This window comes from Cantharellus anzutake (assembly GCF_015039405.1).
Source record: "Cantharellus anzutake strain C23 chromosome Unknown EI90scaffold_3, whole genome shotgun sequence".
In the NCBI taxonomy this organism is placed as follows: Eukaryota; Fungi; Basidiomycota; class Agaricomycetes; order Cantharellales; family Hydnaceae; genus Cantharellus; species Cantharellus anzutake.
In genome coordinates, this window is record NW_024066953.1 from 1,087,111 (window position 1) to 1,112,974 (window position 25,864).

The window sequence follows — 25,864 nt, forward strand, 5'->3', positions numbered from 1 at the left end:
CCTTCGCGGGGTCGCTGTCCAATGGAGATCTCTCCTTTGGGGGGGTTTTTGCTGGGGGGAATCTTTCTCGCAGCATTTCTTTGGTTTCAGGCGAATTCGCCTGAAGTTGTATTTGTATTCTCTCATTGTTTTGAGAGGGTATGAATGCGTTACCTCTCTGTTCGAGAGGTCCGTCATAATTGGATGTTTGGCCGAACCTTTGGTACGTGCCAATTCTCCTTCTGATCTCTGAACGATGTCTTCTCTCGGCATCGTCTTCTCCTATCCTTGGGAGAAGGATCTCCTTAGCGTCTCTGTCGAGTCGCTGGTGATATTCCAGTGTGCTTTCACTGGTGGTTCTTTTCGTGAATTTTTCCCGAGTTCTATTTATGTCCTGGACCGTGGTCCAGGGGTGTTTATTTGTTTCCTCACTTTTTTGTGAGGAGTTTATTTCCTTCAGCAAATCTGTTTGTTCGCTGATTTTTTCTGTCAACGCGTCGATTGCGTTGGCCATTCTTTCTAGAGTTATCTCTAGACGAGCCATGCTATTATGGTTCGTTTCCTTGATCTTTTTCTGGATCGAGTTTATCGCGTTTATTATGCGCGATTCCTGGTTTTCCAGGAGGAAGTTTGGTTGGGCGAGCAGTGACTCTCCCCAGTTGACATTTCCGCTTCTGGGAGTTCCAGAATGGGTTCTTGGAGTGAACACTCCACGCTCGCTTTGTTTTGGCGAGGCCGTTGCGGAGGGTGCTTCCCTTTCATAGAGGGGTCTGTTCGCTGGTTTCTCCTTATTTTTACGTAAGGCTTCCTCAGCGAACTCCCTCATTTCAGTTCGCCTCCTCCTCATTATCTCGGAGACCTCCTCCGAAGTTGGCGACCTTGCCTTGTCTGGCATGGTGCGTGGGGGTGTAAACAGCAGAGGCTCTTTTGGAGCTTCCGCGCTCTGAGAGATCCTGCTCTCAGGGCGTATTTTCGCGCCTTCTCGGGCTTTCAGCCTGAGAAGAAGTTGATCTTCACTTTCCGTCCTCCATTCGGACGGAACCTGGAACAAGTCCAGTAGTTTTTCGGATAGCCGACGCGGGGTTTCTTCCCTTTGTTTCCCTTTGTCTGCCTTTAGGGCTTGACTTGGGGACGTGATTGGGAACTCTAGGGGATAGTGGGGCCCTGGGGTTTCCTGTGGCTCTATCCGATCAGCTTTTTGGGCTGATCGTTCGGCGCTTACGCGTTTTTCGCGCAAGTCGATTACCTCGTGAGGAGGTAAGGGATCTTCCCCAGCTTGGGTTAGATCGGTTTGTTGTGGAGTTCTGGGGGTATTTTGCCCCGCACTTACTCCACGTAAGTTTCTAAAGTCTTCAGGGACCAGCCCTGAAGTGGTTGCTTTTCCCGGATCGCGTTGATCCTCGTCGTCATCTGACGACGGCTTTTGGTTTGAATCTCCCATGATGGGAGATTGCGGTTTCTTAATAAACCGCTCGCTTCTTTTTAACGTCGCTGCAGATGCGACCTTGCCCTTGCGGGCGTGTTTAGGCGCCATAAGCGCTTCCGAATCAGATGTTGAGATTTTATAGTTGTGGGTTGTGTTGTAAAACACACCTCATGCACTTAAAAAAGTGTGAGGTCTTTGGGGTTGCTCAGCACACAAAGCCGTAAGTGCTACAAGATGATGTATTTTATGGTGGTGTGTAAGCGGTTACCCGGAGGTTCCCGCTTGTCCACGTGACTATATCTATCTAGTTTACATGTGACTCGGGGTTCGGGGCTATTGCCCTGACAGTGGGCCGGACGGGTCAATAGTACATCGATACAAAGGAAGATGGTCTGTGTAGATAGAAGGAAATAAACAGGGAGAGGAAGATGAGAAGAATGAAATAAAGAAAGGAGAAGGAAGAGGGAAAAGAAAGGGGAAGAGAGGGAGGAAGGAGGAGGGAGAGGGATGGACAGCGGGGAGCGGGTGTGGTGTGGCCAGGTGGGTCCAGGTGGACCCAGGTCAGGCGGGTGTGCCCTGACACCAACTCCCCCACCATTACCATGGACGAGTTCAACACTCAATGCCATGTTCCAGGACTCAAACCGGGAGGCCACAGCCTGGCAGAAGTCGGCGGTCATCCGCCAAGGGACTGACTCTGTGGATAAGGTTATCCCAGAGTTCGAGATACTGGGACCTGCCTCGAGGCTAGGGGATGTCGGGCTGGTCAACCGATTCGAGCAGGTGATTAACTCCCGGCTCAGGGAGAGCATATAACGCCTCCACCCCATGCCCACCACCTGGGCCGAGTGGAAACGTGAAGCCACACTTCTGGACAACCAGTGGTGACGTTTCCAAGCCACCCAACCATGTGCACACCTGCCCAGACCCCCACTCCTGCCAGCTCGACCTCCATTAACCACGACCCCATCCCAGATGCGACCTGCACAGACCCCCCTACGACCTGCTCCCGCACCTCCGCCCCCCACTCCAGCAGCCCGTCCTGCATCAGGGACAGGCCCCCAGCCAATGGACCTCGACAGGTCAAGGACTGACCAGAGGCAGTGCTACAACTGTAACACCCCAGGGCATCTCACACAAGGGTGCCCACACCCCAGGGCCAGCCGAGTACGACGTCTCCACCCGGAAGACCTAAGGGTGCTGATGGAAGGGCTGAAGAGACAGCTGACTGAAGAGGCAGAGACAGTGGAGGAGGAACCAGAGGCGGAACCTCAGAGGGATTTTCAGGCAGGCGACCGGTGAGGGATGCATCCCGGCCACCCGTAGAAGATAGCTTGTGTAAATACCACAGCGTGCATAAGCCAATGCCAATGCCAAAATTTCATCAAGTCATTGCAAAGAAAAAGAGGAGAAACGCACCTTCCACCTGTGAGAATGAGAAGACCCGGCAGTAACACCTGAAGTAGTGGTCTCCCCCCCTGCCATTTACATCCTTTCCAAACAGTCCCCCAGGTCTCTCAACCTCACAGTAAAACTGACCACCCTAACCTCCCTTGCGTCAGTGTCCATATCAGCCCTCCTGGACTCAGGAGCCACCGGGAACTTTGTAAGCCCTGAGTTCATCTGGAAGCACAATCTGGAGACACCCCCCCTCCCCCAGCCCATTCCCGTCCGTAACATCGCTGGAGCCCCGAACAAGAATGGAGCTATAACCGAGGAGCTAGAGGCCCTCCTGACCTTCAGGTGGCACACAGAGCGGGCATGCTTTGCAGTTGCGAATCTCAGGCAGCAGTCCCTCATCATAGGACACTCCTGGCTGCTGCACCACAACCCAGAGGTGGACTGGGCATGACAGAAGATCGTCATGTCCCGCTGCCCATCCTCCTGCAGACAGCTGCGAGTACAGGATGACCAGGACCCTATACTGGAGCCTGGGGATGGGATCTACGCTGCAATCATTCCCCCAAGCTGGAGCCATGACCTAAGGGCCACCATGTCAGGGCAATAGCCCCGAACCCCAAGCCACATGTAATTAGATACATATAGTCACATGGGTAAGCGGGAACCTCCAGGTAACTGCTTACACACTACCGTAAAATACACACACTTGTATCACTTACGGCTCTGTGTGCTGAGCTACCCTGAGACCTCATACACCACGACCCCCTTGCAGCGGATGGCCCAGGAGGCCTGCGACCCAGAGGCTGAGCCCACGTCGTTTGAGACACTAGTACCAAAGCACTACCAGGACTTCCGGGACGTGTTCTCCAAAGAAGCCTTCAAACAGTTGCCCCCCTGGAAGCCCTGGGACCACGCTATAGACCTGGTGCCAGACACCAAACTGCCCAGGGGAAAAACCTTCCCACTCTCGCACCCAGAACAGAAAGAGCTGGATGAGTTCCTATGCGAGAACCTGCAGAACAGGTGCATACAGCCATCCAAGTCCCCTACAGTTATTCACCCCCAAATGAGACACACCCCCAAATGAGAAACAATCACCTAACTTGTTCAGTTCTTTATCATATGTGGTGAGATTCGGCATGGATATAGGTGGTTGCTAGGACTACTCATGTACCAAATTTGGTGTCAAGCGGGCATGAAATAAAGGAAAAAATCGGTGAAACATGAGAAACTTGAATGCGAAGAGTCACCATGTTTGCAACTTAACCACCCTGGCCTCATGTTGCAGTCTTCATCTCACCAACAGCCATCCATTTAGGCAGTGGGCAAAAGGCCAGTGTTATTTGTGTTAGGGTTTGTTTGTTTTGATGAGACATGGAACCTAAGTCGGAAGCATAATTTTCATCCATGTTGTCACGACCGACAAATCCCGGGGCTCCGTCAGCGGCGAACCAATGCCGATAGGCGAATCCGCCGACCCGAAACCCATCCTAACCAGCCCCCAACCCCATGTCTGGCCCCCTGCCTTACTGTGTGAGACTTGGCCAAGAATCAGAACCTAGACCCTGTCGGTATTCCGACCTTACCTCCAGTTCCTGAGCCCTTGGTGCTCCCGGCATTCAGTCATGCCTGCCTTGTCTCCATCTGAACCACACATCGCTTCCTGCTATGTGGTCACAGCCATGCCCCGCTTCCGTGCATTCCGCACCCTCTGCCCACTCCGCACCCTCTGCCCACTCCGCACCCTCTGCCCACCTCTGTACCTCTGTTGGCCTTCATGCTGTCCTTGTGTGACAGTGCTGGCAGATCAACCTCTGTTCGCGGACTTGTGTCGGCACCGCACCGACCCCGCTTATTTGCGGACTTGTATCGGCGCCGCGCGCTGACCTCCGCTTTCCCTCTGGCCATTTGTCACTTGGCAGCTTATCATTCATTCCTTGCCGAGTGCCATTTATTGTTTGCTTCCCTGCCAATATCGGCATTTGATCCCCTCTTTATTGGCACTAGGTTATTGATCTCATTCAGTTATTCATCAATAACCCTTGCCACTTATTGTTTAGTGATCTGTTCCTCATTTCCAGTTCCCGGGCTCTTGTCCTTATTTAGTTTGACAATCCCCGCTTATCTCCGCGCCGGACCGCGCCGGACTGACCGGCCTTTCTATATTCCCTCTTGCCTATTTATCTACCTTGTAAATACTTTCGGGGACCCCAGTCTGAAATCAACTAGAGTACCCCCCTGTCTGTTCTGAGTCTCTTCTTCTGCAAAGGGGCTTCCCCCCTCTGAGTCCGTGCTCGCGGAGTCCGCGCTCCTCCTACAGGTCCGCTCCGCCTGCAAGTCTTGTTTGAAGTCCGCTGTGAGTGTCAATCCGTAAATATGGGATCTCCCCCAAACGTCAAGCTCAGGGCACAGCGCTCCACCTGAGTCGCTGAGGCCGCGATCCCACTCTGCTAACCTTGAACAGCGCTTCCGGACGCGCCGCATAGTTCCGCCCGCATATCCGCGCGTGCGCGCTCCAACAGACCTCTGCATCACCTCCGACTCCGACAATATCCCAGCCTCTGACAGCAATCCAGACTCTGACACATGTTACCCAAACAATCAAAAAGTTAATCACCAATCCTGCCTCTCCTGGAGCCGATATTGCCTTGCTTGCTTGTTTTGTCAAATGGCCCGGCATGCGGACTCCTTAGAGTGCCGTAGGCATCTTGCAGCTGAGGCAACAGAGCTGCACATGCAGAAAACCCTGACTTCATACAGAACTGAGATTCTATGTGCAAAGCAGAAGGGTGAAAAAGCGGCCAGTGCTCAGGAACATGCTTCCAATTGTGGAGTGTCCTATCCGACATTCATGCGGAGGCTCAATGGTGGGAAAAGTCGCCTTGAAGCCTCAATAAACCAGTCATGGTTGAATCAGGTGGAGAGTGATACACTTGTAGACTTTCTTCTTCTTATGTTCGACCATGGATTCCCAGCAACCTGCGATCGTGTAATTGAGTATGCATTGGAAGTTGCCCTGATACGGCACCCATCCCTCACCAAGCTTGGCAAAAATTGGGTTGATGGGTTTTTAGTACGCAACAAAGACCGACTTCAACCCAAGTGGAGTGCCAATCTCGAAAGTACTTGGGGTGGTGCTGTAAATCCAACAGCTGTCCAACACTGGTTCCAACTATTACAAGCTCAGTATAATCATTTCAATTTCCGACATGAGGATGTCTATGCTATGGATGAGAGTGGCTTCCCTTTTGGGACTGGGAAAGGGTCAAGGTCTTTGCACGCAGGATGACAAAAAGGGCACACATTCAACACGATGGGAATTGCGAGAATGTCAGTGTGATTGTGACTGTCTGTGCAGATGGCACTTCAGTGCCTCCAGTTGTTATTTTTAAGGGGCAGAATGTTAATTCAAAGTGGTTGAAGGATAATCCTTTGCAGGCCGCGTAAGTTACCCATTCATTACATGGAATGTGTGTTCATATTTTTGTGTTCTAGAGTCACTGTATCGGAAAAGGGGTGGACAGACAATGAGATTGGCTTAGACTGGCTTCAAACCTTTAACGAGTCTACACAACACAAGGCTGCTGGCTGCTACCGTCTCCTGGTAGTGGATGGACATAACTCACATTACAGTCTGGACTCCATAACATATGCACACAACCACAACATTGTTGTTATATGTTATCCTGCACACACAACACATGTTCTCCAGGGGCTTGATGTTGTTATATTCTCCCTCTTAAAGTGGGGCTTCTCAAAGGAGTGCGACGCTTTTAATTTACGAAACTACCCAAGGAAGCTAAACAAATCCTCATTTCTATCAGTCTTCGGTCAAGCATGGACAGACACCATAACCCCAGCTCACATTATCACCAGCTTCCACGTAACTGGTGTCTATCCAGTCAACCCAAGTGTCATCCACCCAGAACAACTTGCACCGAGTATTGAACATTCCACCCAAGGAGATCTTCCTCTCCCTGTGGCCTCACCTGTTAAGTGCATTATGCACTTTCACAGTCAGCTGATGTCTCATAAATACCAACGGGAATGCACACCTTCACCAATGGACAACTCGCAGGATGTTAGAATGTACCTAGGTGGAAGTAATGTTCCAGACAATGAGGTTAGTGATGATGAAAGTGACGGACCAATCATCAATCACACCTTGCTTGCTGTCTCTCAAATCACAAACATCCCAACCCACAATCTCCACGCATCACCACAATCTTCCGGCACCGGGTGTATGATGTTCAGCACCGAGAATACCACCATCAGCCCCAATGAGACTCTTACCTTTCCCCCAGCTCATGCCCGAGCAAAGAAGCGTGCCATCAATGACCTAGAACATATTATGTCATTTTCTTCATCCACAAATTCCATTGTGTCCTCACCTCTCCATTCAACATTCAAACTTCCTGAATGTGCATATGGCCAACTTAGTGATCTACCCCCAATTAAATGGGATCTCGCAGACAATCGCGACTCAGGATCCAAGACTTGCCTCGAATTAGTGCAAGAAAACCAAGAAATGCGGCACAAGTTTTGGGGGCCCAAGTGTTGGTGGAGAGAGCCGTTGATGCAGTGGATGCGGCAAATGCCCAGTTGGCATTAGGGGGAATGTATGTGTCTAAAGCTCAGACACAGCTCTTAGTGCAGGAAGAAGCAGAGAAGTCGAAGGAGGATGGTGGACGCATTAAAGGGACATTTGGCCGAGTTGTGACACATGACGGTTTCTTGAGGGACCAAGCAGAGTGCACTCAGGGAAAATTAAATGAGCAAGAGTTGGAACGATGGAAGGAAGAGGCTAAGGAGCGGTGGAAAGTGTTCAACAACTCACAGAAGGCAGAAATAACGAGCTGGCGCAAAGAAAAAGCACACTTGGCTGCACTCAAACAAAAAGCACCACCAAAGCCACTGGAGGTCTGAATGAGGGAGTGGATGGCCGAAAATTATCCACAGCTTCAACAAAACAAGCCCTTCACATCACTGGAGGATGCAGGACAATCAGTGGAAGTGGGCAACATCTGTCTGGCATGAGCACTTGAACACAATGTCACACCATGTCACATGTCTCATAGGGGGGTGAACACCCCGATTTCATACTTACTTGCGTACTCACTTTGTGATGAAACATTCTCCATATTATCGGCACTCATAGGTACAAGTTTGTTTTCTTCGTACTTTACAAATTTTTGGGATTTTTTAATGGAGTGTTGTGACAATAGGTTTCAGATTGGTAAAATGTGTCTCATTTGGGGGTGAATAACTGTATGGGAGCACCAGTCTTCTTCGTCAAGAAGAAGGACGGGTCACTACCCCTGGTCCAGGACTACAGGAAGCTGAACGAGATCACTGTAAAAAACTCGTACCCGCTCACCCTCATCTCGGACGTCCTTGCCCGCCTCCGCAATGCCAAGTACTTCTCAGCCCTGGACCTATGCTGGGGGTTCAACAACGTCCGGATCAAGGATGGAGACGAGTGGAAAGCAGCATTCGCAACCAACCGAGGGCTGTTCGAGCCCATGGTGATGTTCTTTGGCCTGTGCAACTCCCCAGCAACCTTCCAGACCATGATGAACGACATCCTGAGGGATTTCATCGACTGGGAGGTTGTCATCTGTTACATGGATGATATCCTGATCTTCACGGCCACCCTGGAGGAACATCGGAGGGTCATCCGTGAAGTCCTAGAGACACTGAGGAGAAGGAGGCTCTTCCTTAAACCGGAGAAGTGTAAGTTCGAGCAAACCCGGATCGAGTACCTCGGTCTTGTTATCTCGGAGGGTAACATCGCAATGGACCCGGTAAAGATCCAGGGAGTCCTCGACTGGCCACCCCCAACCAAGGTGAAGGAGGTACAATCCTTCCTAGGATTCGTAAACTTCTATCGCCGGTTCATCAGGGACTTCTCTGAGAAGGCACGCCCCCTTCACAGGCTGACCTGGAAGACCCAGGCCTGGAACTGGGGCCTGAGCGAAGACGATGCCTTCCATGCCCTCAAAGAAGCTGTTACCACAGCCCCTGTCCTCTCCTTCCCCACTGACCATGGCCACTTTAGGCTCGAGTGGGATGCATCCAACTTTGCAACTGGTGCGGTGCTCTCCCAACTCCAACCGGATGGGGAATTCCACCTGGTGGCATTCATGTCCAAAAGTTTCACGGATGTGGAGCGCAACTATGAGGTGTATGACAAAGAGATGCTTGCAATCGTCCGAGCCCTCGAAGAATGGTGGCACTTCGTGGAAGGTGCTGAAGAGAAAGTCAAGATCTACACCGACCACCGTAACCTCGGCTATTTCCGGACAGCCCAGAGGCTGAATCGGCACCAGGCTCGATGGTCCCTCTTCCTCTCCCACTTCCATTTCACCCTCGTCCACCGCCCAGGGAAGCTCATGGGGAAACCAGATGCACTCTCCCACTGTGCTGACCACCCAAAGGGAAGAGACGACAACGAGGGGCTGACACTCCTCCAACTGGCTTGGTTCGAGGTCTGTGCGACAGAGGCAGTCTCAGTGGAAGGCGAGGAAGTGGATATTCTGGAGAGGATACGAGGAGCGAAGGATCATGACGAGCAGGTGGTGAAAGCCATGAGGGAATTAGTAGAAGGGATGTTAGGTCGGACAAATGGGAGAGACAGGGAGAGCTGGTCCTTTACCGAGGCAGAGTGTATGTTCCAAAAGACCCACAACTCTGCCACGATGTTATGGAAATGGGAATTTCCATTTTAGACTCTTATGGGTTCTGTATCATGTGATTTATATAGTAATATAGTTTAAACCAATCATTAATCAACAAAAACCTGCTGCCACACTACCTGTTCAACAACATGTTAAACCATCTGTGAAACAACCTGTAAACCCTTATGTCCAACCCCCTTCCCTATTCCTGTGCCAGAACGGACGAAAATGGGCGCTTCCGGCCCCATTTTTGTAACACACGATCTGGTACAGCTACACCATGACACGTGGGCAACGGGACATCCAGGGTGATGGAAAACCCTGGAACTCGTCTCCCGCAACTACTAGTGGCCTCGGATGGCAGAGTACGTTGGGCGATATGTACGTGGTTGTGGGGACAAGTCTGTGTGGGTTAAAACGAGCCTCATTGCACACTTCACCCTTTACTGCATCAGGGATTAGGATTGGTGAGTCGGGGTAATAGTAGGAGTTGTAGAGGTTGTAGAGGTAATTCTGACGAGTCTGAGATCGTTGGATTTGGTTGGGTTGTTGAGGAGATATGACATTTTCTTTATTATCTTTACTATTTTCATTCATTCACACATGTGACTTTCCTTTTCTATTTGTATCGGACTCTTCCATGACAACTGTACAGACAGTTAGTTAGAAGTTAGACAGAGTATCAGCACCATACTCGCAGGACCCACATCTACTTGAGAGATAGAGAGAGACCTACCCCCCCTAGACCTGAGTTGCGAGTCTAGATTGATAGAACCATTACAATGTGGATGCAAAACCTGCAACCACATCAAATCCTTCCCCACACGGAAGGTTGGGAAGCTCACCCCAAACAAAGTCCCTACCCACCGCTGGCAGGTGATCTCAGTAGACATGGTGGGAGAGCTCCCAGAGTCGAACGGTTATAATGCCATCCTAGTCGTAGTAGACCATCTATCCAAGCGTATCCATGCGGTCCCCACTGTGACATCTGTAGACTCGGCTGGTATCGCCCGGCTCTTCCTGGAGCATGTCTGGAGGCATCACGGACTCCCAGAGGAAATCCTCAGTGACGAAGGGAGTGCCTTCGTCTCGCGCTTCTCAAGAGAACTCACAGACCTCCTAGGGGTCAAGCTGACCCCCTCAACGCCCTACCACCCCCAAACCGATGGACAGACAGGGCGGGTCAACCAGGAAATCGAAGCCTACCTCCAGGTGTTTGTCAACCACCACCAGGACGACTGGGCGGACTGGCTCCCACTGGCAGAGTTCACCTACAACAACCGTGTCCACTCATCCACCTGTCGAACCCCCTTTGAACTTGACACCAGGCAGCATCCCAGGATGGGGACGGAACCCACACATACGTCCGAGGTAGAAGCTGCTGACACTTTCTCATCCAGGATGATGAAGATGCAGGAAGAGGTGAAGGCAGCTCTGGAGCATGCAGTGGATGAGATGGCCCGCTTCTATGACCGGAGCTGAGAGACAGCCCCCAACTATCAGGAGGGTGACCGGGTCTGGCTCAGCGCCCAAAACTATACAACTGACCGCCCGACCAAGAAACTAGACCATAAATGGCTAGGCCCCTTCAAGTTGTCTCCCCGGCTGCTGTCAAACTCCAGCTCACCGCACGGCAGAAGGGAATACACCCAGTTGTATCTGTGACAAACGTAAGACCATACCGCCCAGACGAGATTGCAGAGCGACCCCCTGACCCCCACCCAGGCCCAGAACTCGTAGATGGAGAGGAGGAATATGAAGTAGAGAAAATACTGGACTCTAAGGGGTTACGCCGGAAGCTCTGGTATTTAGTAAAGTTTGCAGGCTGGCTGAACTCGGAAAATGAATGGCTCCCCCGAGACCAACTAACCCATGCCCCTGACCAGATCAAAGAGTTCCACCAGACACACCCCCATGCCCCAGGGAGGGAGAGAACGAACCCCCTGGCCGCTTCGAGGCGAAGCGGCTTAAGGAGGGGGTGATGTCAGGGCACACCTGCCCGACCCGGCTCCACCCACCTTCACCCGGTACCCCACTCACCTCCACCCCTCACCCTTCACCATTGTTTCTCACTTCTTGTTCTTCCTTTTGTCCTTCTGTTCTTTTACTGTCTTGCTCTTTCTTCTATCTTTATCTACATGGATGACATTTCCCCTCATCTATGTATTATCGACCTGCCCGTGACGCATGCATGACGCACCCAGCCCCAGACGACCCAGGTGGCCTCACGGTGCAACCCAACACGTGCACGTGCAGCACACACCCTCAGGATCCCCCACAGGGACACCTGGATGACTGTGGCTGTATGTGGGATGACATGGCAAACCTCATGTGACCCAAGCCACATGTACATAAAGGTACCTGGGGTGGGAACCGAAGAAGTAACCTTCTTCTCACAGTCCCCACTTCAGTCTGAGTGGCCAGGGATCGTCATCCCAGATCGGGCCCGTCACTATGCATGCCCACTCTACACCTCGCAATGGCCTCAGTGCCGGGTGTTACACCCGGGCCCCCTCGACCCCGGACGCATCCCTGACAGATAGGGGACCTTATTGAGTAGTATATTACATAGTATTAATTGAGTATAAAGCCTAAGTAGAAAACAGATGCACGTTTGTGACAGGGCCATCCGAGTCCACAGTGCTCTTATAGTGATCATGAATGGTTAGAGGGAGTGCATGATAACGGGTGCAAGCTGAATGCCACTGCACAGGCTTATCTTGCACTGGGGTTGGCTGGGTTCCACATGGCGCTGCTTCCCCATTCGAAACTGGGAGTATGACTTGCGCTATCAGCACTTCAAGAAAAGAATGAAGATTACACTCACAAGTACTCTGTGTGGCAGTGGCCTGCACAGTGTAGGAGAAATAACGGTCACACTATGGAAACCCAGGATGGAAATATGCCAGATAAATCACAAAACCCCATATGACAAGTAGATATGAGAAAATAGAAGAACCCGAATTTTAATGAAATTTTGGGAAATTTACGAATTATTACGACTACATACGATAAAATGGAAGAAAGAAAATTAGCAAAAATACTTCAAGCTTAGCATCAACAAGACGGGATTCTCGGGGGAATTTATAGCAAATATTAAACCAAGAATTAGGACAATCGACCAAGATTTGAGTATAAAAACAACCAGAGAACCTCCATGGAAACTACTTTCCCATGTCCGCACATGTAGCTGAGGATGGAAGTGCCACGGAACAAGGATTCCTTAGGAACTAATGCAAAATTCAAAGTCGTGTTTATAATAGGCAATGTAGATGTCTCCCAAACGGACCCAATGAAAGTAATTACAGGGAAAACTACCCATAAATGACGGAGATATGACTAAAACTCCCAGAAAATGAGGACAACGTTTAAAAGGCAAGTGCGAAGAACAACCAGTAACGACCGAGACGAGCTTGATGGTCCATTAGAAAGGAAGGGATCTAATCGTAATCCACCCAAATTTTCATAATAGAAGGATCACGCATTAATGAGATAACCAATAACGGGAATAGCGACATCAAAAGTCTGGGCACAGGGAAAAGACGATGTTTACGTAGGATCCATAATTAAAACATACAACGAAATTTACACGGAAATTATGATAAATAGGGAACTATAGTTATGCAAATTTTCAGCCCAAACGGTCCAGCCATTGTGAAGTTATACCAACGATGGGAATATAGAAGTCCGCATCATGTTTAAAGACATGTGAGGTGGCAATGCAAAGGGAACCGGCCGTCGGAACTGAGATCCACACTTTGGCAGATCACGAAGACCAATTTCCATCCAAATAAGGAAGAGCCCGGTCAAAACAAAGCATGGAAAGTGCAAAACAACCTTAGATCATGAGGGAAAAATCTGAAATAAATCACGGAAGCCCATATGAAGGATACAAACACCCACGCACACCGTAAATCCCGAACAATTAAACAGAAACGGTGCCCCCATACGAACGACTACAGGAATGATGCACATGATTACTGAATGTGCATGCGAACTTTTGCTAACTCGACGAATACCAGGAAATAGAACACAACTTTAGTACCATTGGAAAGGTGGGAATAAATGAAAATTTATGATACCAAGAATGTGAAAACCATCCAGAAATGAATGAGATACAAGGACATGAAGTTAGAAACCTGAAAATGCGCGGGAAGACAGCTTCAAGAGGTCCAGAGCCCTAAATAAAATACATAAAAATATGGTGTCTTCGAGGACGGCCTACTATAACAACGAACAATGCATATGGAGGACTAGGATGTGATAATACAAAGGGGAATCAGGGGAGATGAATGAAATCTACGAAAACCACTAAACTATGACGGACCATGGCGGGAATTTTAGGGAACAATATTCTAATGAAGTGGAGAGCTATAATACATTCATTTGAGTAATTCTTGACTACTAGCAACTTTTTCTTTTGGTTCTAAACCTGAATAATTCACTCATTTACCATTTCAAGTCTCATTTTAACTAAATGTCGCTGGATGAAAATGGAATAAATCAGCTGAAGGTCTCAGCACAGCTGTACACATAGTAATGCGAAGTTTGAATTCAGAATCACCGAGTCATAGCGAACTTAATGGTAAATATGAGGAATTTGAAATAGGAAACTGTGACAAATGCAGCGCAGTCAAGTTCTAATTAACCATTAAAATAGTTTAGGCAAGGAAGGACAATAAGGATTCTAGCTGCAGTCTGACTGCAGTAGAGCTGCAGTTCAGCACAGCAGAGCACAGTAGAACTATAGCGTGAAATTTTCATTTTTTATTCAGTTTGAGAAAAATACACTGTAAATCAATCCTGTAAATACGAGGTAGAGCATGAAAAAGGAAGGTGACCCAAGGAGTATAAAAGGGAGACCCTTTCTGCAACTTTTCGCCCCCCTCAGAGAAGTAAGAAAATAGAGTATTATTTTTCTCAAGCATTTCTGTTATGGAAATGGGATTCTCCCATTTTTAGCCTCTTATGGGCACTAAGCAGTATAATATCACGTGACATGTAAATAATAACAACCGAACCAACAATTATCACCCAAAACACCCAATGTCCATGTTATTGTAAACACCACTGTTACAACATCTGTTACATTAATTGTAACATCTTCTCAATGTCACAGCCCCCTCCTGCACCCAAACGCTATAGAAATGGGCCAATTAGGCCCCATTTTTATAACAATTTCTGGTGTCACTCCAGCGCAAAAAAGTGATATACAGTTAAGATTGCCATTGTAGTAAAAGGCAGCAATTAAGGAGGGAAATATTAAGTAGATATTTCAACAGGAGAGCTGGTTAACACTCCAGATTTCAAAGTGTAAACACAAAACAGTTATTTTGCTACTGTTAAAACAAGCAATAAAATAAGACAAAAATGAAACAAACTCAAGGGACACTCCAGACACAATCTAAATCCATTAACTGAGTAGAATCTTTGAAACTTCATCAAGTAGAAGATTTAATTCAAGTTAATTTCCAAATTAAACAATGCTACACAGAATTACACCTAGACAAATTAAGAAATTTCAATAAAGGAACAGCTCCGCAGGGCTCGGTTTATCTGTAAGTCAATTCCCAGAAACTTTTAGACTAACCCATAAAAATAGAATTAGCCAAAACACTCGGATTGGTACTATAATTACAACAAATATTACTAGTACACTTCCCCATGCTAACTAAAGAACCAGGGAACAGCTTGGTGGTGGTCTCATTTGAACCTCCCAACTGACCTTCCTTCATTCTCTCCTTCAACGGCCTCAGGATTGGGACTCGCATCCTTAGCAGCAGCAGCTTTTGCACGTTGGGTCTCCCAGGCCTTGGCAGCGGCATTGCTCCTGTTGGTCTGACAAACTTGCGACTGAGGCAGAGGTAAGGCAGGGTCTGCAACATTCTTAGAATCCTTTTTCTTCGTCTTTGAAATGCCAGATGAAGAGCACGTTTGGCCACTCATTGTTAGACCTGAAAATTTTTGAGTCGAAATTTGAGAGGAGTGTACAGACTTAAGGAAAATTTGATCACCCAGATCTTATTCTATTTCAGATTAAGTCTGCTTGCTTGCAAGACAATGGCTTCAACCTCGGTGCTCATTGGAAAAATCATGAACACTGCCCATGGTGTCTTGAGAAATGCCAGTGCCAGGGTGGCGGGCTGGTGAACCACCTGTGGTGGAGTATTCCATGCCAGTGCAAACATCAGCATGCTACTCAACAGGCCAAGCACCAAAGACTTACACATTCTGGTGGTGCTTCTCATGATTCTCCAGGTGGCCGGGCGGCTGACACTTCCGGCAATGCTTCTTTTGGGGAAACAGACGAACCTGGCCAGTCCCCTCAGGTCGGACTTGGGGATTCTCCCAGCACCGACTCTCCTAGTGCTGACTTTCCTAATTCTCCACATGCCGACACAACTGAAGTTCAGACAGAGTCACCCTCAGCACCCGAATCGTAGTAAACCCCCACGCTGGGAAACCTCTCCATGATGAGGGAGAGACTTTGTGGGATAAACTTGCAGGGAACAAAGATGAGGGTCAGCCGTTCGCCCCATTTCAGAGCAAGGAAGAATGGGAACTTAGCTATTGGTTAAGCACTGAGGGAATTTCAAAAGGTGCTATTGATCATTTCCGAAAACTTCGATGGGTAAGCCAGCTTCTCACTTGATAGCCCAATGTCAGAGACCAGGTTGAGATGAAGGAATGTCTCCGTGGCGGAGGGCTTCGGCCTCAGCAACTTGTGCCAGGAGCGCTGTGCCAAGTAACATGTCCATGCCCTAACTTACTAAACTGGCAACCAGAACTGAAGGGGGGTAAACTCTAGTCGATTTTATTACTGAGGTGTAACCTATGTACAAGTTGAGTATATATATAGTTACAACGAGGGCAGGTCTGCAATTGGTGGAGCTGAGCAGAGTGGAGCTAACGGGGTTAGACATTAGCTGATTGAATATTACCGACGAGTTGGGTTACAGGGTTAACGGAAAGGCAGGTGATAACCCAGAAACAGAAAGGAGGGATAGGCCCGAAGGTGGGCTTTGCAGGGCAAGCGAGTGTATTGCCTGGTGGAGGTGGGGGTGTGGTAGCGGACATCGGAGCTGTCCAGAAGCCTTCAGGGCTCCGTACTTAGGGAGGTGTAGGTAATAAATTGAAAGGAGGGGGTGGTGACCATCGAGGGGTACCGAGGGGGTTGCGGAATACAGGAGCTCCGAGGTTAGTGAAGAAGGAGTGGAGGTAGACCGGAGGGATCGGAGGGACCGGAAGTTGATGGCCGGGGATGGATATGACACCCAAAAAAAACCTACTTCCCAAATTAGGTTAATGGCCACCCTCATCCTCCGAGTTGGCAGGATGCATCAACACTGTACCAGCGCATCAGAGAAATGCCTGGTCCTTCGTGGAAGTCAGAGGTTATCATTGTGAAAGAAGCCCCATCAGAACCACAAACCCTGTACTGGCGTGACCCTGTGGAATGTGCTCACTTCCTATTTCAAAATCCCGACTTTAAGGAGTCCATGACATATGCTCCTTTGCACCTATTTGACTCAAATGGAGACCGAGTCTTTACAGAGATGACAGCTGCAGAGGAATGGCACTATCAGCAGGTAAGCAGGAAGCTTGAGAGGGAACGGATGATGCTTATTGGCACACTTCTCCACACCGCTTCTAGTCATTGGTCAAACAAGGCTCCACAATTCTTGGCATCATTCTTGCATCAGATCATACACACCTAACAAACTTTACTGGAGACCAGAAGATGCATGCTGTTTACATATCTCTTGGGAACATCAGCAAGGATGCCAGAAAGCGACGAAATGCCCGGGCATGGCTGCTACTTGCAAAGATTCCAGTGTTGAAGTTTTCGAAGACTCAATTTTCAGGAAGCAAGTCGGAACAAGAGGCGATTCCAGGGATCTTCTCTCATCGCCTATTTCATGAATCTATGAGATGGGTGCTTGCACCACTAAGAGTTTGTCAGAGACCAGATTCGAGACGAAGGAATGTCTCCATGGCGGAGGACTTCGGCCTCAGTGACTTCTGCCAAGAGCGCTGTGCCTAGTGACACATCCATGCCCTAACTTACTGACTGGCAATTAGAACCTAGGGGGGTAACTCTAGTTGATTTTACTACTGGGGTGTAACCTATGTACAAGTGGGATATATATATGGTTACAGCGGAGATGGGTCCGCAATTGGCGGAGCCGAACGGAGCGGAGCTAACGGGGTTTAAACATTAGCCGACTGAATATTACCGACAAGTCGGTTCGTGGGGTTAGCGGAAAGGCAGGCAATAACCCAGAAACAGAAAGGAGGGATAGGCCCGAAGGTGGGCTCTGCAGGGCAGGCGAGTGTATTGCCCAGCGGAGGCGGGGGTGTGCTAGCGGACGTCAGAGCTGTCCGGAAGTCTTTGGGGCTCCGTACTTAGGGAGGCGTAGGTAATAAATTGAAATGAGGGGGTGGTGACCATTGAGGGGTACCGAGAGGATTGCAGAATACGGGGGCTCCGAGGTTAGTGAGGGAGGAGCGGAGTTAGAACGGAGGGATCGGAGGGACCGGAAGTCGATGGCCAGGGATGGATATGACAGAGTTGATCAAAGGATGTACCAGATTGTACTATCACCTGATGGTAAACTTCGCCTCTGTGTGGCCATTCTGATGGCCTGGATTACCGACCTAGAAGAGCAGCTGCTTATCATTGGGGTGCAGAGTCTAAGTTGACCAGTCTGCTGTGCTGGATACAAGAATCGTGAACAGCACGAGTGCTTTGGTGTTCGTACTGGTGAGATGATTCTTTCAGCACTCAGGTCAGTTTGAGAGAAGTTTCCCACTGCAATGGTCTATGAGTTTAAGCAGGAAGTGAAGAAGCTTAAGCTGGGGCTTTCTGGTTCAGTTGAGAATCCATGTTGGGAGGGTCTTGGTATTGAGCCATTTGTCTTCATCAAACAGGATATCTTACACGGAATACACAAATTCATATGGGACCACCCAGGCAAATGGATGGAGAACTTAGTGAAGCTGAACTTGACCAGCGATTTATTGCACAACCACCACTTCACTATCGCCGCTTTACTGGGGGAATCTCAAAAATCTCCCAGGCTTCTGGACAAGAACATCGCACATACCAAAAGTCCATCTTGCCTGTGATTGCAGGGCATGAAAAAGCCAACAATCGTGGAGTAACATCTGAAAAGTGTAATATCTCCCATGGGCTCCATGGATATCCATGGCTTTCATGGCTTTCCATGGGCTTTCATGGGCTTTCATGGATTTTCATGGATTTTCATGGGGGGCCATGAACACCCATGGACACCCATGGACACCCATGGAAGCCCATGAAAGCCCATGAAAGCCCATGAAAGCCCATGTACAACATTATCTTCCAATTTCTGTGAAATTCCATGGGTACCATGAATGTCCATGAATGTTCATGGATGTTTATGGAGGTCCACAGAAGTCCATGACAGTGCAAGTCACACGTCTTGTACGGAAACCGCCGAAGGCAGTTCCCGCTAACTAACTACTACTCTCTACAACTGTCTTGTGTGTCGTCTTCTGTAACAACCCTTCCTGTGACTCAACTGAACCTGTGTGACTGTACAACTCACAACATGTCTTATAAGTCTGGTCATGTCAAGTCCTCTAATGGTCCTTGCCATGAGAACTCGAGGTCACGAGTCGAAGACTCTCGACATGTATATCATCCTATGGAATCTGTACCCTATGGGACTTCATCACTCCGCTCCCCCCCAGTGCTTGACGATCGACGTCACATCACGATCTTGGAGATCGTGAATACTCTGAGGTCCACTTTCCCATGATGCCGGCACATTCACTATGCAAACGCCAAGTAGCTGTCCATCCACTGTCTGTTCCCTCCTTCGTCAGTCATCATATTCCCCTGCCAACGGTACGTTCCCATTGGGAATGCCAAGTCACTGAAGGCCCCGTTAGTCAATCCTCATTGCATGCTCATGATATCAACCTGCTACTGGTATGTTCGTGCTGCGAACACCAAGTAACCGATGGCAGTTATATGAAGTTCTCACCCACCACACGAGTCACGGCTGTGCACACAGTACGCTCCATTGAGGAGTGCCAAGTACCCGTGGCTGACCTGTCCATCCTGACGTCTCCGACTACCTACCATCAATTCCTTAATAGCTCACTACATCACCAATCACGATCAATGGGAATTCAATCATCCACTCCCATGCAAGACTGGGATCACTCATCAATTACATATCCCATTATGGTACAGACTAGATACAACGTTCGTCATCCTGCTATAAGAATGGATCGGGGAATGGGGATTTCCCCCCATCCCCATAACATTCTATCACCTCCAGCCATCCCTGATTACCTCTGCTCCACTCATACCAACCTCAGAGCCCCCCAATGGTCACCACCTCCCCATTTCCATATATTACTTACACCTACCTAAGTATGGAACCCCAAAGGCCTCCAGACAGCCCCAATGTCCACAAGCACACCCCTGACTCTGTTGGGCCATTTAGTTGCCTGCCCTGAAAGTCTGCCTTTGGCCATTCTCCTTTTGGGTTGTTGTCTGTTAAACCTGTAACCCAAGTTGCCAGTAATATTCAGTTGACTAACCCTTGACCCTGTTATGTCAGCTCCACCTGGTTCCTGCCATTTATGGGCCCTCCACCTAGACTTCCCATGTATCTGCAAATTAGGGCCCCAACATGCTACTGGGCACAGTGCTCCTGGCTTGAGTTGCTGAGGCCAAAGCCCTCTGAACACTGAGTCATACCTCCCTTTCAAATCCAGTCTTTGACGACAGGAGTCTGTATAAATGTTAGAACTGTGGGGCTGAATTGGTCCATTTCCATAGGTTTTGGGTGCAGGATAGGGGGTCAGCATAGGGATGATTCTACAGATAATGAGAGGTTGTGAGAGCTGGGGTTACAATAACATGGTTGGGTCAGGTTTTGTGTGATGATAGTTGTTGGATACTAACTATGTACATGGCATGGGATACTGTACTCCACAGAGCCTGTAAGAGGCTAAAAATGGGAAAATCCCATTTCTATAATAATAAATATGAACTTTGATTTTTGTGCCACAACTGCAAGTGTCCACTGAATATGTTGGTGTGCTTGTTTAAGCACTGGTGTAGCCTCACACTCCCAGTCCATCAGTACATGCCATAATGAGGCTACATATATGGTTAAGGGTGGGGAATACAATCCTTACAACCAATCATAGGTGCATCATACATGTGAGGAGCCCAGGGAAAAACATGCATACATCTCCATCAGTTTTGATCATAGCAAAATTTATTTAAATAGTATTGGTGAATATAGACATGTCAGTGCTACCTGTCTTCAGTAACTTTCATCATTAATTATGGCAATATTTGCTTCACACTTGATTGAACAATGGAAACCCCCCCCCTCTGCTCTGACCATCTGCACATCACTGTGGCAGCATTGAGTGTCAAATCCTTGTAACAGAGCAAAATAACAAGCACATAGAAGCTGTTACATAAATGGCCTTTGGGAGTTCATGTCAGGGACTCGTCCGGGGTCGAGGGGGTCCGGGTATAGCGTCCGGGACCGAGAGCCTGGCGGGGGGCGGATCGGGTGTGCGTACTGACAGGCCCGATGCGGGACAGTGGTCCCTGGCCACTTAGACTGAAGTGGAAAGTTGAGAAGAAGGCTATTCTTCGGTTCCCACTTCAGGTTCGTTTATATACATGCAGCTTGGATCACATGATGGATGCCACGTCACCCTCACACACAGCCGTAACCACCCAGGTGTCTCCGTGGGAGATCCCGAGGGTATCCGGTGCAGGTGCGCGTGCTGGGCACAGCAGGAAGTCGCCCAAGGTGCCCGGGCCAGGTACATGGTGGGCGCGCTGCAGATGGGTCAGTTGTACATTGATACAGAGAAAGTCGTCCATGTAGAATAAAGAGAGAATAAAGGAGAAGTAAGATAAGGAGAAACTGAGGAGGGGAGGATGAGGGGGAAGAAGGGAAAGGGGGAGGAGGTAAGGAAGGGTGGACCGGCGGGGTACCGGGTCAGGTTGGGCCGGGTGGAGCCGGGTCAGGCGGGTGTGCCCTGACAGTTCATGAGCATCCATGGGTACCCATGAGAGTCCATGAATGCCCATGGGAGTCCATGAACATCCACAGAAGCCCATGACCACCCATGGGAGGCTGTAAAAGTCATGTAATTTGTCAGAAAATCCATGGAACTCCATGAAAATCCATGAAATTTCATGAAATTTCAACAAATCCCATGGAATCCCATAGAATCCCATGAATCTTCATGAATTTTCATGAAATTCCATGGAGCCCATGGAGCATCTATCACTTTTCATGAGTTACTGAATTTTTCTATGGAGACCCCTGAGTCTTCGCATGTGGAAATGTGCAAAGACCCTTATCATGCGTCAAATCGCTGAGAGTATGATGAGTAAATCATCAATTACCTTGGAATTCACAATCACTTAGCCTTGCATTGGTCATATGAGGAATATTGATCAAGGATAAAAAAATCAAACATGTACTGTGAGCACATCCTGATACAGTTATGCTGACAAGAGACTCATTCTCTCACAGGAAGTCACAAATTCCGCTGCCCCAGATCCTCAAGCTGAATGTGAAGCGAACATTGGTCATGGCATTGCTGGAGTCCCACTTTGCATCAAAATATCCCAAGATCCACATCATCAAGCTTGTCCTGTGGAGAAGCTTGCCGAATTGCACGACTCACTGGATTTTATCTCATCGATCTGCTGGATGGTGGACTTTCAAGGCTATGACAGGTCCGTGCCCAGATGTCAATGGGAGTACACTATTGGCCAACTTGCAGAAAAGTATAAATTTGTTGATGTGTGGAACCATGTTCAGCTTGCTACCCCACCCTGTGATAAGTTTTCTGAAGCGGAATTCGTTGCAAACCGAAAAATGGAATGCAGCCTGCACGGTTCTCACCAGTGCTGGTTGAAGTAAACCCTGCATTGGAAGGATTACATCATGAGTACCCCCATTTCCTGACCTGAATCCCAATGATAATTCAACATCGTTCTGCAGGCTACCATCCAGCAGAGCTTCAGCTGATATTCTGATGTCGAGTCAACAAGCAACATCCTGATCACAGTGGCCCACTGCTTGCACATGTGCTTTGGTACTCACCTATTCCTACACAGCCCCATCGAGATACAAAAATGTATTAGGTTACTCAAGAATTCGACATGCACAGACGCTGAAAGTCTGGGATTATCCAGCTTTCTCGTGTGAAGGGAATTTGCCCTCTTGCACCTGTATTTGGAGAGGTGTGTGACCCAACAGTGACTTCAGAGTCCTGCTTTCGGAATATCCAGGCCTATCATATCAATCCATACTCTAGTCACTCCTTCCATTGGTTTCGGTGGTAATACTTTGCTTCCAGATATATCAAGACATTACCTCAATGATTCTTGATATCCTGTGCCTCTGCCATCAGCCACATGATGATGAGCACAAGCTAGGTGTCAACAATTTAAACATGGCAAAACAGCAAACATTCCTTATTGTTGTGGTTTCAGAGCCTTCCAGTGTGTCATATCCATTCCCGGCCATCGACTTCCGGTCCCTCCGATCCCTCCGTTCCAACTCCGCTCCTCCCTCACTAACCTCGGAGCCCCCGTTATTCCGCAATCCTCTCGGTACCCCTCGATGGTCACCACCCCCTCATTTCAATTTATTACCTACGCCTCCCTAAGTACAGAGCCCCGAAGACTTCCGGACAGCTCCGACATCTGCTAGCGCACCCCCACCTCCACTGGGCAATACACTCGCCTGCCCTGCAGAGTCCACCTTCGGGCTTATCCCTCCTTTCCGTTTCTGGGTTATCGCCTGCCTTTCTGCTAACCCTGCGAACCGACTCGTCGGTAATATTCAGTCGGCTAATGGTTAAACCCTGTTAGCTCCGCTCCGTTCAGCTCCGCCAATTGCGGAACCGTCTCCGCTGTAACCATATATATATCCCACTTGTACATAGGTTACACCCCAGTAGAAAAATCAACTAGAGTTACCCCCCCTAGGTTCTAATTGCCAGTCAGTAAGTTAGGGCACGGATGTGTCACTAGGCACAGCGCTCTTGGCAGAAGTCGCTGAGGCCGAAGCCCTCCGCTACAGAGACATTCCTTCGTCTCGAATCTGGTCTCTGACACAGTGTGGATACAACAGTTTGAAAGATCAGTCCCTTGAGCTCATTATGGAACTAACAGGAAAAATGACATATGACCTTGTGAGACCAGTCTACAATCACCTTTTAGGCCCGATCTCATGCGACCCCCTTGACAGGCCTGTGGTCCATATTGTTGAATTTGGCGGACCCAAAAAAGCTTATCCTCGCAAACTCGGAGGGACTTGCCAGATTACTTGGCCTTCTTACCAATCATTTCAAACCTGAGATCAGTGCAAAGTTGATAGAACACTACAAGACAATCGCGGACCCAAAGATGTTGAATGATGCTGCCTGCAACCCATTGGCTGACAATGATGAAATTGGGAAATTAGTCAGACTTGCCGATAGCTTTCACTGTCTACCTTTCCCTGCAGGTGTTGAATTCTTGAAGGACATCGCAGAGTGCATCGTTCAGTCAGAAACGGCTTTGCTCAGTGCATCCCCAACTCCATCCACCCAGCCTTTATCCGCCTTTGTTGAAAAATACCCTGTAGAGTCTGTGGAATACTTTTTCAGTACAATGGCCAATGACCGCCATGTGCGCTCATTCCGTAATGTCCTCATTTCCAACTCCGCACCCACGTTCCTTGCACAGTTGCGAGAAAGAACTCCATTTCTGATATCTCATTGCCTCCATGATGCAGATCTTCTGATTCCTGGCTTACTTGTTTGCCTGGATCTTGTTAGAACCGGGTGGATACAGACGACTCCGGAGTGGAATTGGAGACTTAGCGTGGAGGGACCTTTGCCTCAGCGACTCAAGCGGAGCGCTGTGCCATTGCTGTTTGTCCATTTGGTCCTTAATTTCACAGTAGGTGAGCAGGAAGTCTCTAGGGGGCATTTCAGGTCGGTTTTGGACTGAACCAAAATGAGTATGTACAAGCGCCGATATATATAATGGAGGGGGCAAAAGCACAAGGAAACAAAGGGAAACCGAATCGGAACGAAGACATCCGAACGGGAACAAAGGGTAAAAGAAGCGGAGCGGTACCGAAGGTCATAAGGCAGGACCTGTGATACGTCCGAGAGGAGGTAGGGAGGGCGAGGCCCAGAGGGGCAGGAGGATGAGGAGAAGTGGGGGTGATGACTAACTGGCTAGAATGGGAAGAAGCAGTAGTCCAAATAGGGATGAGGGGAAAATGCAAGAGATACATTACAAGCGGCGAAAGTGCCGAAGGCGATCCACAAAGCTCGGAGGTTGTGGAGCTTACGGAGGTTACAGAGGCGGGGTTGAAAGTCTGAGGGATATTGGCAATGGTGTTTACATAGTATGAGGTCACCAATGCCATTGACTAAGACCGAGGTGGAGTCAAAGTCCAAGGTAGGGACTGTGACAGAGGCTCGGAGCAAAGGTACAAGCGGTGTCTGAGTACGAAGTACGGGACAGCGGTGGAAGGTCGTAACTTGGTGGGAGACCGGCGGAGGAGAACCAGAGGGAGGAGAGAGGAGAAAGGTAAGGGAGAAGGAGTGGCGGAAAGGAGAGTTGTCAGGTCTGAAGGTGAGTATCGGAGCGGACAGGGGAAGCGTAGGAGGGTGACGGGAGGGTGGAGGTGTTGTGACGGAGGAGCGGAGTAGGAGGAGGAGAAGTAGTAGGAGGGTGGCGAGAGGGGTGGTGTTCGGTCCGAGGTGAGTATCGGAGCGGACGGAGATAGGGGAGGAGAGGGAAGGAGGAGTAGAGGTGGCATGGGGGGTAGAAGGAGGTGTGTTGCCAGGACCGAAGGTGAGTATCGGAACGGCAGCGGTAGGGTATGACTCTGGAGGTGAAGAGGGTGGAGGTCCGGAAGTCGGGTCGGGGTCGGGTATGCACGGATATGACAGATCTTGCACATCTCGACATCGAATGGTTCTGAAACAAGGAGAATCTCATTCTGAGCCTATTGGGAGTTCGGAATTCCAAGCTAACTGCGAATCAAAACAGTCAGCCATGCACCAGACCCATTTCGATGCTCTTAGCGATCTTCCAATTATGCCTAGAGCATAGGCTAAATCTGAGCATACTCTTTAGCCTTATCGCAGTCTATACTCACCAAATCACACTCAAGCTCTCTGCACTTACCCGTTTTCTTCACATCAATGGTTTCAAGCCTTCTGATTCAGCACTGTCCTGATCTCTTGAATGAGGCATGTGGTGATATCCAGAAATTCGCCTGGGCATTCGTGACTTCTGAAGATGCGATTGTCAAGCAAACCGCCAATTTGC

General features: G+C 49.0%; 3 protein-coding genes across 3 annotated transcripts; all 3 read left to right on the forward strand.

Moving 5' to 3' along the window:
* Window positions 1-7,423: 7,423 nt before the first annotated feature.
* Window positions 7,424-7,732, forward strand: EI90DRAFT_3011658 (uncharacterized protein; the record flags this gene model as incomplete). The annotated part of the gene is made up of 1 exon (XM_039056494.1): window positions 7,424-7,732. The coding sequence occupies one exon, from the start codon at window positions 7,424-7,426 to the stop codon at window positions 7,730-7,732; it is 309 nt and encodes a 102-aa protein (XP_038922753.1).
* Window positions 7,733-17,140: 9,408 nt separating this feature from the next.
* Window positions 17,141-17,437, forward strand: EI90DRAFT_2823355 (uncharacterized protein; the record flags this gene model as incomplete). Its single annotated transcript, XM_039053582.1, has 1 exon — window positions 17,141-17,437. A coding segment is annotated over one exon (297 nt), but the record flags the coding sequence as incomplete, so codon positions are not given.
* An 863-nt stretch (window positions 17,438-18,300) lies between these two features.
* EI90DRAFT_3011659 (uncharacterized protein) lies at window positions 18,301-18,612 on the forward strand (the record flags this gene model as incomplete). The annotated part of the gene is made up of 1 exon (XM_039056495.1): window positions 18,301-18,612. One exon carries the CDS (start codon window positions 18,301-18,303, stop codon window positions 18,610-18,612), a length of 312 nt encoding a protein of 103 aa, XP_038922755.1.
* Between the last annotated feature and the right edge of the window lie 7,252 nt (window positions 18,613-25,864).